At 38.2% G+C, this 13,500-nt stretch overlaps 1 protein-coding gene across 4 annotated transcripts in view; it reads right to left on the bottom strand.

Annotated features, from left to right (window-relative positions):
• The window catches only part of NPAS3 (neuronal PAS domain protein 3), a 959,432-nt gene that overhangs the window by 818,016 nt on the left and 127,916 nt on the right, over positions 1-13,500 (bottom strand). The window contains exon 2 of one of the 4 annotated variants that reach the window (XM_061394930.1): positions 12,153-12,242. The exons of the other annotated variants lie outside the window; for them this stretch is intronic. Within the exon in view, the coding sequence (XP_061250914.1) occupies positions 12,153-12,242 (90 nt within the window). The remainder of the gene's footprint in view (positions 1-12,152; positions 12,243-13,500) is intronic. 4 annotated transcript variants of the gene reach the window in all.

Below are 13,500 nucleotides of genomic sequence, written 5' to 3'. Positions count from 1 at the left end.
GTGGGGCAAGTGAACCAAATCTGTCACTAAATCCTTATTAAAAAAAAAAAAAATACACTACTTAAAATCTGCTGGCCCATAATTTCAGTTTCGTCTTCCCTTCCCAAAGGCATTTCACAAGTGTGATAAATTAAAAACAAAAATAGCATTCTTTATTCCTACCAGCCTCATATAAATTGTTACTAGCTCTGGGCAAGCAGCATTCAGAGAAGGGGGTAAACAATCTTGCTATTAGATGAATTTATAGATCATCAAGAACTCAGCAATTCCCCCACCTTTATCCCCAGTGGATGTGTCTCCAAACCTCTGCTCTTTAAAAACATGGTGACATGACCACCACTGCTTTCCCTGATATTAATTCAAGACGTAGGACACCTGATGAATTTCTCCAGGGGCTGAGAATTAGAGCTGCTGCTTATTTGCCCCTTGTAAGCTATCAAGTAGTGAGGCAGTCCCTAGAAAAGCACGCTGCCTCCCTGGAAGTGAGCAAAGACGGGCCTGCTATTACAGATATTCCTCACTTTTCTGAAATTTCCTTTATATCACTTTGCTTTTATGAAAGACTACATTTGTACCTGTTTTATAACTGAAAGAAATCAGAAGAGGACTTTCACATTTAGGGGAAAAGGCAAAAGCAAAAATAGCCGTCAGTGTTTGTTTTGCAGTGAGCCGTTACAGGCAGCACACGGTGTGAGCAGCGAGAGGCACCACCAGCCTCCTTCCCCAGGAACTACGCTCAGCATCTCGGCATCAAGCCCTCATAGCTCTGAACTGTGTGTGTGAGCATCTGTCTTCATCTCCATTCATTTTGTGTATCTGTTAACAAAATGGGTCCTAAGGTAACTGCTGCTTTGCTTTACATCATTTTGTCTTACAAAAGCTCTCATAGGAATGCTCTGCTTTCTGATGGCTGGGGAATCCTGCCCTGCAAATGTAGTTCTTCACCAGGAGATCCAGCTGGTGTCTAAAGGCTTGGGAGACTGTGCCCAGCAGAGTCAGGCCAACTCAATTTCACTCCTAAAACAGTTTCATTAGTGTAGTTGCAGAACAGAAGCAAAGCAAAGAATCAAAAAGATTGTGCACCTCTACTGGCTGCAAGGCCAAGGCATGCGACTGGCTGTGCTTCACTCTGAGCACCCCTGACAGACAGTACTCAAAGAAATGAGGCTCTTCTGGGAGCTTATGTTGGTTGAAATGCAAGTTATGAGAACTACTAAAGAAACAGATCTTTCATCATCGGTTTCTTAGGAGTCAAAGCAAAGAGTGATATATTAATATATCACTATATATTAATATAAAATCTTCTATATAAATACTACTGTATTTATTGCAGTCTTTACAGCTGAACTGAAGGTAGGGAAGGGAAATTAGGTTTTAAATAAGATACAATGATAGTCTATTTAAATTGCATAAATATCAAGCACTCAGTTTCAAAGAATCCTGATTGATACATGAATCACAAAGGTCTCAGGTTTGCCAACGGAAAATCACTCAAGAATACTTTTCTTACACTCTGGTCATTGAAAATCGTCCCAGAAACCAGACTTCTCTCTGCTTTGAGAACTAGAAGAAAACATCTCAATGCTGAACACAGTAAGTAGAATTCTCTTTTTAAGCAACGTAAGGAATGATGCAGCAGACGTGGCATGTGAGAAAATGAGTTTGTAAAGCAGCCAAAAGGCTCTATCTAATCACATAACGGTTACTTCTTAACTTCTCACACATGTACATATTCTGACCTAAAAAGCTGTATGTTTCGAGTCCACCATACCCCCTCACAATTAGCTTCATTCTACAACTTTCTACCTTTCTATGTGGACTCTGTAGATTAAATTATTGGCAGGATAGAGAAGGATTTTTCTGCCAATAATTTTATCACTAGTGCTTGCTGGAGTTCTTGTTTTTTTCTAACAAAAGAATTTAAATTCCCCACATAAGAAAGTAATAAAAGTTCAAAAAGGAAACACAAACCACAACAGAAAAGAGTATAGATACATATCTATATATAGATATATATAGTGTAAGAAAGCAAAATTTCTGCAGAGAGTAGTTTCTATATGGAAATTGACTATAGTTTCCAACTTCCCTTAAATAAGTTGCTTGTGTACAAGTTAGAACACTTGGCCCCAGATATTTCCTAGCTAGGGCAACCTGTGGATGGATTCACAAGGAAAACCTATATTCATGGACATACATCTATCGAAGATGACATGCATGTATACACAAATACATACAAGGATAACCACCAAATTGTTAATAGTGGCTGTCCCTGGGTGGTGCAAGTACAAATGATTTTTTTTCTTTAGGTTTATATGTATTTTCTGTAAGTTCTGCAATGAAATGTGTTACATCTCTATTCAAAAAGAGCCTTTCCAAGAGAAAACAATAACTAGTCTAGGAATTGCCTCCCCCGAGTCCACCAACCCAGAGCCATGGGCTTAAAGAAATATAATTTCAAGAATATTCCCCCCAACACAAGTTGATGGCCTTCCACAGTATACTCAATAAGGTCCAAAGTAACACAAATCCAAGGTCATCACTGAACAGAGGACAGGGAATTCCCTGAATCACTAGACAAATACATGGAAATAAAATTTCTGAGTAACACTGAAACCACAATCTCTTCTCTCTGTTGCTGGAAAGACTATTAAAGGAGCATGCTAACTACATACCTTCTCATTTAAGTGGATTTAAAAAATCTTGTTGCATTTTTCTGCTGTAGGCTTATGCATACTTTCAACACAGATCATAATACTAAGTGACATTTCCACAATATTTTAATGTCTTTTTCATTGGCAATTAAAGAAAATATAAATTTTCCTAAGCATATGAAATTTTCTGGTGTAGGAAATTAAACAGTGATCCTGAATATCCACTAAAGTTCCCAAGCACTCCTTATAATGGAATACTGTATTCTGAACGCTATGAAAGTGAAAATCCTTGCATTTATTTATGTAACACACAGTAATAAACAACAAATTTAACATACAAGTCAATGTGTATGTTAAAGTTATGTATATGCTAAAGGATATGTTCCTTTAGGACCTTTCAATTCCTTAACATTTCCACAGTCATGATTGTTTATCTGGCTGGAGGTTGAATGACTATTTCCATTTTGCAAACAAGAGCTCTAGGTGGTAAATAGTCGTACCCTAAGTTAGATGAGTAACAGTACAGCTCATTTAGTGAGTTTTTACTATATGCCAAAAACTACAGGAAGTGTTTTTGTAGCTTAGACCTTACACTCTGAAGTCAGACAGACTGAGGTCTAATGCAGGGGTCAGCAACCCACTCCAGTATTCTTGTCTGGGAAATCCCATGGACAGAGGAGCCTGGTGGGCTATAGTTCACAGGATGGCAAGAGTAAGACACAACTTAGGGACTAAACCACCACCACCAAACTTTTTCTGTAAAGAGCCACAAAAAGGAAACATTTGAGGTTTTGTATCCCATATGGTCTCCATAACCACTATTCAACTGTGCCATTATAGCACAAAAACAGATATAGATAATGCTTAAGTGGTTAGATATAGCAGTGTTCTAATAAAACTTTATTTATAAAAACAGGCAGCAGGAAAGAGGAACAGGTGTGGCCAGTGAGCCATAGTTTAGTGATGCTGATCCAATCCCACTATATCCTACCTTCTTAAGCCTGAGTGAGCTATTCTATAAGCCGCTGTTAACTGTAAAATGGTGGTAATAATCACACACAGTGCCTGTGTTTATTGTAAACACTTAAAAATGTATGTTAAGCTATTAGCCCACTGCCAGAAATCAGCATCTGGTAAAACATTATAACTATCTTTATCATCACATTGATCCTCAAAACCAACTGTGAAATAAATATTTTTGCCTCCATTTTAGAGATAAGACAACAGAAGCTTAAAAAGTAACTTAGCCACTGTCCTACATCTAACGGATAACCGTAGGGCTAGATCAAACTCAGATACATTTCCTCCAGTAATGATTAAATATTATTGCATGAACTAGTGGACCTAATTAGACCAAGGCATAATTCTTCTATTCTACGGCATAAACTAAGTCCAAAAATTCACTAAAGACACATTTACAGACTCAACACACAGCACAAGCTGTTCTTAAGGTGAAGAGAATTTGTTAAATCCACAGTTTATGTATAAGCATAAGTTTGCTCTATTATTTTTTAAATCTGTGCACAAGGACATTAGTCTCTGTCCCTCTCTGAAACCACGCGTTAGTGATTTTGAACACTGTACTTGAACAGCATGCCTACAAAAGGCTCATTGTCGCTCTTTTCCTCTAACTTGACCTGTACTTTCTGTTCTCAAGTTTCTAGAGTTCTCATACATACTGCAGGTGTGTCAGTAACCAATTATTTTTTAAAAATCCAGGCAGTCACTTCTCTCATAATGAAAATATACACTCCGGTGAAGCCAATTAATATTCTTTCATTTTAAATCACGCCTCCTGTGCCTGTCCATTTTTACTCTCTGGCATTCCTTTATCTTGAATTACAAGTGGCCTGTGAGGAGAAAGGCAAATACGGAGTACCTCAAGCCAAGAAAAGCAGTCAATTCGTGGACTGGTCCTGAACTGGATTGCACATTGGGAGAGTCCTCCAAGATGTTTATAAATAGAAAATAAGTTCAAACTAACAAACACAGGATGACTGCACATTATTCCTGCAAAGCACACTAAGTCACTTTCTAAACAGAGGAGGTGCTGAGGCTGTGGGCCACTCCCGTGGCAGGTTTCCTGCCCCGGGTCTAAGTTGCTTCCAGAGCTACTCGCTCTAACAGACAGTCTGTTCTACCCTTGCCCCTCCTGAAAACCTGTCCAGGACCGCACAGGGGAAGCAGTCTACCTGATGCCTTTGCCACCCCTCCTTCTCCAACTTCAACTGTCCTTCCTCCCCAGCCCTCCACTCCTCACAAGTGCTATTTGTGATTTGCTACACCGGGGTCTCAAAGAGTCCGACACAACTTTAGCAACTAAACACCAACACCATAAATACCCATCTTTGGGCCCAAATCACCACTTCAAGCACCTCTCCCCCAAATCAGCTATCTCCTCCACCTTCAAGACTCCAGAGCCCATCTTGATTATTAAAAATAATTCAAGACGGTAACGACGATCCTAGATGCAGGAAACCCTCTTACACTGTTGGTGGGAATGCAAACTAGTACAGCCACTATGGAGAACAGTGTGGAGATTCCTTAAAAAACTGGAAATAGAACTGCCATATGACCCAGCAATCCCACTGCTGGGCATACACACTGAGGCAACCAGAATTGAAACAGACACGTGTACCCCAATGTTCATCACAGCACTGTTTATAATAGTTTATAATAGCCAGGACATGGAAGCAACTTAAATGTCCATCAGCAGAAGAATGGATATGAAAGCTGTGGTACATATACACAATGGAATATTACTCAGCCATTAAAAAGAATGCATTTGAATCCATTCTAATGAGGTGGATGAAACTGGAGCCTATTATACAGAGTGAAGTAAGTCAGAAAGAAGAACACCAATACAGTATACTAATGCATACATACATGGAATTTAGAAAGATGGTAACCATGACCCTATATACAAGACAGCAAAAGAGACACAGATGTAAAGAATAGTCTTTTGGGCTGTTTTGGTGGGAGAAGGCAAGGGTGAGATGATTTGAGAGAATAGCATTGAAACATGTATATTGTCATATATGTAACAGATCACCAGTCCAGGTTCAATGCATGAGACAGGGTGCTCGGGGCTGGTACACTAGGATGACCCTGAGGGATGGGATGGGGAGGGAGGTTGGAGGTGGGATTCAGGATGGGGGAAGACATGTACACCCATGGTTGATTCATGTCAATGTATGGCAAAAACCACTACAATATTGTAAAGTAATTAGCCTCCAATTAAAATAAATTAATTCGTTTTTAATAAATAAATAAATAATTTTAAAATAAATTTTAAAAAAAAGAGAGACACAGATGTAAAGAACAGACTATTGGACTCTGTGGGAGGAGGCAAGGGTGGGATGATTTGAAAGAATAACACTGAAACATGTATGTTACCATATGTAAAATAGACTACTAGTGCAAGTTCCATGCATGAAGTGGGGGACTCAAAGCCGGTGCTCTGGGACAACACAGAGGGATGGGGTAGGGAGGGAGGCGGGAGGGGGGTTTGGGATGGGGGAGGTGTATGTGCACCTGTGGCTGATCCATGTCAATGTGTGCCTGGGGCCACCACAGTGTTGGAAAGTGACTGTCCTCCAATTAAAATAAATTAAAAAAAAAAAAAAAAACTCTTTCTTGGTGCCACTCCCGTTGTTTACATTCACCTCTCTAGAAGCACCTCTCACAGGGAACCCCAATTACTTATTCACCTCCCAGTCTTCCACGCTTTTGGAGGGCAGAGCTTTTCTTAGACACTTTTGACTAAGTCAGTTTGTGTAAAACAGCACCTGACTTGTGGGTGGCAATCAAAATACACTTTGTTAAATGAATAAATTATTTCCTTCTAAGCTAGTTTGGTATTAGCCCTGAATAATATACATTTATGCCATCCACATTACCAAGATATGCCACTTCAAGTCATTTGCAGGCAAAATCATTGGTGTGATGCTAAAATTAACTGGGAGAAACCACCAGAAACCATGCTGAGGTCTGAAAGGCATGATGTGGAAATTAGAATTCATTTGGCTATTGAAGCTGTTCTTGCTACAAAGTTCAATGTCTGTTTAACATGCAGATTCTATTAGAGCTCTTTATGAAGTTTACTGTATATTTCTCTTTTCTCAATTCTTTCGTATTTACTGATCCAAACACCACTGGCATGTATTATTCTTATGTGTGTGAGGTGGGGGAGGGGGTGCCAGTTTAATAGCAATCTATCAGTCAGGTGAAATAACCAGTAAAAGAACTTGCTGCTGCCACTGGAACCTCCTTGACCTTTCCCTCCCCTTCAGCACTGGTGACCATCTCTCCCCCAGCAGACTGCCTGACAAGGCACCTGTCTTGTTCTCCTTAATTGAGAGGACACGTGTAAGTGGTTTGGCACTGTCTGGCACAATACAGTTGATGAAGACTGGTGAATTTCTTCTGTCTTCATTCTCCTAACTCTTATTCCTGGATCCTGTTAATTCCTTCCCTCTTCTGAATCTGAAATCTTCCCATTCCAAACCCCTACTTCTTGGCCAAAGCCAGCCTTGAGTCCTCAGTAGGAGAACACCCTCTTTCTGAATTTGTTCCTTTCAAGAAAGAGAAAAAAATCACCCCCTACTCTTCCAGGCCCATATTAATTTCTCCAATCCCTGACAGGGGTGTCTGAAATTATTCTGTTGGATAAAACCATTTTTAGCTTGAGTTCTTTGCTCGGAGTTGCTTGTTAAAATTCGAATGGCCCTGAGAAGAGTAACAGTATCAGTTAACAACACCTGATCTGCAGTAAGAGGGACAGACAAAAATGCATGCCCCATCTCTTTGGGGAAAGTCCAAAGCATGAAACACTACCCAGGTATCCAGGTGGAGTGAATTTCACAGAGCAGAAAGATGGGCTTGAGATGGAGAAGGTAGGAAACAAAACCCCCACAAATTTGCCAGTGTTCCCTTATCCTTAGATGACACCTGTCTGTGTGTTAGTCGCTAAGTTGTGACCCCACAGACTGTAGCCTGCCAGGCTGCTCTGTCCATGGAATTCTTCAGGCAGAAATAAGGGAATGGTTGCCATTCCCTTCTCCAGGGGATCTTCCCGACCCAGGGATTGAACCCTGGTCTCTGGCATTGCAGGCAGACTCTTTACCCTCTGAGCCACCAGGGAAGATACCTATCTAGTAAATTACAAATACCTTCTCAATCTTGGCTGCACTATGAGACTAGGAACCCTGACTTAAATTCCTTTGATTAAAATAGTACAGCAATGCCTATCAAAATGGTATACAGCAAAGGCTCAATAAATGGCAGTAACTTAAGTTCCAGCCTCCCCAGACTCATTCTTAAAGCTGTGTTCAGCAACAGTCATTTAAGGATGCCTAGTCTTCCTCAAATCCTCTATGGTAGTGTCTAACTAGGTAGACAGATCATCACAAACTTTAAGGTCCTAAAGGTCTTTGTCAGCTGACACTTTTCTACCTACTTACCTTTCCTGACAACCACACAAACACAGGTGATTTGATGAATTTATTGCCACAATTCTACCTCATGTCCATGAAAGTTTCTTTTCCCCTGACTCAAATATTTTCTTGTCTTTCTTTAAAAATAAATTTTAAAGTCATCATAGTTATTATGGAGAGGGATGTATTTTTTTTTCCCGACTCTCCATTGTACTTTGATGATTGAAAGTAGAAAACAAAAACTGCTTTAATTAGAAGCAACTGTGTCAACTCCCAATCATATCTACCACTTTATAAATGGACTCTAAAATCCAGAAATACAATTGTAAATGATATAAAGAGCTGAAAACAGGGAGACAGATCTGGGACCTAAAAGCTCATAGTACTTAGCAAAATGACAGTTTAACATAAAGCAATGAAATTTGTAAAGTATTTACAATGTGGTTAGTGTTTACGAAAACACTGTATTCCTACCCTTCGCCAAAATATTTAACATCACCAATTACTATCTTAAGTCTTAAACCGTCCATGTCATAATCATTTAAGAAGCTAGAATAACAATTATTTTGAAATCATAAATTATGGACATTTTGAAATAATTACTCACAGGTTTCATATTTCTATGTACTTTAAACTTTCAATATTATTAAAATAATTATTTATCTTAATATTAATAATTCCCACTAACATCTAAGTGCAACATACAAAATGTTTTAAAATGTAAAATAATTAACAATAATTATGAAGCCATAGAATTACAGTTGGAAAGAATATCACTCCTCTTAAGTGATACATGATGGTAAGTATTTAACAATTAGATGAGTATAGGAAAGCATCTGATATGCAGCATTTCCCAAGGTTTTACAGCACAAATAATTTCCCCAATTTCATGTTACCAACATGAAGTCAGGGGTCACAGAGTTGGAACGATAAGCCTACAGTTGGCTCTTGTGAGCCCATCCAAGCTGGCTCTGGCACATCCTAAATATGCAAAACCAGACAGTGGAGCCTTTCATTCCTGAACGGTTTTCACAGACTGACCACTGCTTTATAACCCACTGTACCTTGAACACTTACTGACTTAACACCCATACATTACCGTGCTTACATGTTTACTGACCAACTACTATACTGATTCTGGATATATAAAACACAGTGGTGAACGCATTGTACCTCACAATGCACCCTGTGTGCTGTGCTTAGTTGCTCGGTCATGTCTGACTCTTTGCAATCCCATGGACTGCAGCTCGCCAGGCTCCTCTGTCCATGGGGTTCTCCAGGCAAGAATACTGGAGTGGGTTGCCATGCCCTCCTCCAGGGCATAATGCACCCTATGTACATATATATGAGTTTAGGTACACATACACATGTACACATATATGTGAGTTTAGGTACACACACACACACACAAAAACCAACCCAGAAGCTTCACAAGATAAAACACACTCTTCCTATACGCAATGCACAAAATTTTCTATTCTCTTCTATTTCCTTTTTAAATATCTGACCTTGATCCATTAAATTGGATTCATAATGCCACTATTTCAGTAGAACCCCCCAAATTGAGAAAAAGTGTTCTACTGGACGCTAAGCTCACTGAAGATAGGATTAAATGTCTCTTGTCTGTGTCTAGCCATGTGACTAGTAGTAATTTCTGAGGCCCAAGAAGGTTTAGTGACTGCCCAAAGGTGAATCTGAATCTGCCAACTTTGTTAAAATATCCCTCAAGGCAAGTGATCATTCATTACACAGAATCAGTATATTCACGGCTCAACATAGAAAGCTAGAGGGTCTTTTAAGACAGACACTCCTTCACCAGAAATTGATGGAAATGTTTTTTTATAATTGTACTAAAGCCTAGGCCTGTCTGCCTAGGATGACTAAGCAAATCTGAGTGGGCGGCATTTCCCTTTTACTGATAATATTCACCCCTAAAAAGTGTTGACAAGACACCTATCTTTTTCACAAAACATTTCCAATTCTCTAGGAAGGGAACCTATATAAATGCTGATAAAATTAAATATATTATATAGAATATACATACTCCCATATATAATATACATTAACATCAGCTTTCCAATAACCAGAAGCCAAAGGTTTAATTGGAGAAAATACTCACTCAGGAAAATAAAGTCAGGATCCATGGCCTTTTCTCTTCAGTGTGCTCATGCACCAATTCCTTTTTATAGGTGCTATTAAATGTACACTATAGTTTCAAGACAATCCAGATAAGTATCTTCACTAAAATACACAGCACCATTAATCATCTCAGTGACAATGCTCCAATTTAACATCTTGGGGATTTCCTCCCCTTCTTCATCATTTATTTGCCAATATTTCCTTGTTATGAATATCCCCCTAGTGACTTTCCCTGGCAGTCACAGCTGTGCTGCCTACTGTGTCTACCTTGACTACAAATAACACCAATTCTTAAAAGAGCAAGCCCTTCAGATGACACCTCCGGTTCGAAGAGAAGCCCGGCTACAGACTGAATTCCCGGAGACCCCATCCACACTCTCGCGAGTTTGAACTGATAAACCTCAGCTTCTAAGCAGATAGGAATGTTAGACACGTGATGCTGGCCTAATTACAAATGAACAACAGTTGGCTGAATGGTCAACAATCAACTGCTGCTTTATATGGTCCTTAAAGGACCCCCTTCTTCTACAGCAAAAGGCTTTCTCCGAAGCAGCCACAGATCACAACAGAGCCACAAAATCACTTAACAAATTACAGAAACCCGACTACCAAGAGCCTCAGTAATTATGACTCACAGATAATCAGAATTTTCCAAAAAAAAAATACCATCAGAAACAATTCTACATTATAATTACACTAATTCTGATGAAGATAATAACACTATTTAGGCAAAAGAATATCAAGAAATAAAGCCAGAGAAAAGTTGCAAAGATACAAGAAAGAGTCCCAGTGCCATCCAGTATCTACTTCTTGTCCACTTCAGAGAGCAGCCTCCACAGGCTCCAGGATTTCTTGATCTTTTATAAAATGGAAACCATGAAAAAAAAAAAAAACACTCCACAACCAACTGAAGAAGGAAATAAAAGCAGAACTCACCAGCTTGTATTCAGACAGGAGGTTTAAGGAAAAAGTGTACTTTTTTCAGTAATAAAACTCTACTGCAAAAGAAGAGTCTGAAGACAGAAACACACCAAAGTAGATTTGCAAAGTATATCCAGACAGGCTAATGCCTTCAGTGAAATTGTGTTTACCTTACTTTACATTTTCTATAGGGAGATTTGATTAATTAAAAGTTAATGTTGCTTCTATCAATATTTCATAACTTTTCTGGAAAGCTCTTTTTTTTTTTTTTTTTTCAGTTTTGGGAAGACACCAATTTAGACTATTGTGTTAGACAAACAAAACCACAAAAGGCTTACCAGTCAAGCTAAGATACATTAAAATGCCTTTCCTCCCCAGAGCAGAGTGTTTACTTCAGCAATAGTAACAACCCCTCCTTACCAACCATGCAGATTCTGTTAAGTAATGGACAAAGCAAACGGCAGCAAAGGCAGAGGACTCAACTTCAATTTAACTGTCCTGTAAGGTACATAGTAATTAGCTGCAAAGCTCTGAAATCTTAGCTAGCATGTTAAGTCTGCTACATGACAGTATAATTTGACTTCTTAAAGGATTATGCAAATTACAACTCATCATTCCATTACAGGATTGAAAAAAAGTGACAGCTAATTTATACATAACACACCTTTCAAATCCCTAAGATGCGTAGCACCTGTACAATGTATTTTGCCGAGATTTTCTTGCATATAAGTCCTTGTTTATTGCAATATAAAGAAGCTTACCTAAGAGCTTTAATATAGTCATTTAAAAAAAGAACTTTTAGACCACAATTTCAGAAGAATAAACATTTTTTTCTGTCTTGATTTCAGAGGCAAAAATTTTTTGTTGTTTTTGTTTGGTTTGGTTTGTTTTTCCCCACTAAATTAGAGAACTATAAGGTTTCAATACAAGGATATTTTTGAATAGCTGGCAACCACAAGCACTGATGCACGAGCCAGAAGGAAGACTCACAAAGATTTCAACATACTTCTGGTAGGTAGATTCACAGTAGATTCCGTCATATCTGTAGATTTTCCTACATTCTGATTGGTTGGGCAGAGGATGCTGGGCAGTTATTCTGTAGAGGCATCAAAAACAGATAGACATGACTAGAGGTTCTCTACAGTCAACCGGAATGCAGGATAACAAGTATGTTGAAATTTAATATTAGTTTGCTTTTTATGTTTTTGAGCTATATACATAAAGCAATGGGTACATACATCTTAGAACATTAACTTCCACTTTTAGAAAATTGCAGGCAGACAGAGAAAACTTTTTCAAGTTCTTCATAAGAACAACAACAAAAAAATTTATCTCAGAGTCATAGAAGCGGAAGGAAAGAAAGACATAAGGTCTAAGGCTTAACTCACTGTACAACCTCCATAATTATATTCTAAAGGAAATGTTAAAAACAAACGTCATTAGTGTTTTAGTTACAGGATTGTCATTAATTCAATCATGCATTACGATTATAGGAAACCGTAAATTAGCTATGAAATCTTAGTAAAGTTAATATATTTTTCAGCTTTACTCCATTTATATAGAGCTGGTATTCTACCAAATTCTAGAAGGATATGATAACAGCTTACGAACCAAACCCAATTAGAGATGAAAACACAAGTGAGGCCCTCAGGAGCACGGGTTAGATGTTAGCAGGCACCCGAGATGAGCTGATGACAGGGGCTCCAGGTTTCCTGGCAGTTACGGCAAAAGGGGGGAAAGGCTTATATGACTTTCTCCTGCATTACTTAAGCATTTAAATTCTTCTGAGGCTCCCTGCATTATATAGACATAAAAATGCTGAGAGTTTTATGACCATTCCTTTCAACTGAAAATCTCTTCTTTCAGGAAAAAAGTATTTAAGGAATCTATTGTATTGCATTTTAGAGAAAAATAATGTACTGTAATCAATGCACAATTATCAATAAGAGAAGCAATCCTTTCATTCTAATATGACTCTATCAGAAAAGGTAATGTCTAATTCTTAAAAATGTGTATATACATATATACACACATACACATATATGTAATATCTTAATTATTAGTTAAAACAGGTAATGGGTTGTTACCTGTAAAAATTTAGATGACTTTCTGTAGAGTGGAGTATTAAGTTACTTAATATTTCATAAGGTCCAATATATCTAATGAAAATACTTCCAAAATTTAAAATCTACTTTTGAATTTTATTTAGATGCATTCCTCAGATTTTATTTAAATGCATTCTTTGTTATTCAGCCTAGACCCAAATCTTTTATTAAATTTGATGGGCCAATAGTTTTATAAATAATTAACCATTTATCTATTGTTTAAAGTGATTTTTAAGCCCTTTGTTGCTT

Source organism: Bos javanicus, chromosome 21 (assembly GCF_032452875.1).
Source record: "Bos javanicus breed banteng chromosome 21, ARS-OSU_banteng_1.0, whole genome shotgun sequence".
NCBI lineage: Eukaryota > Metazoa > Chordata > Mammalia > Artiodactyla > Bovidae > Bos > Bos javanicus.
Note: the sequence above shows the minus strand (reverse complement) of the source record. Positions and strands in the feature narration are given on the sequence as shown.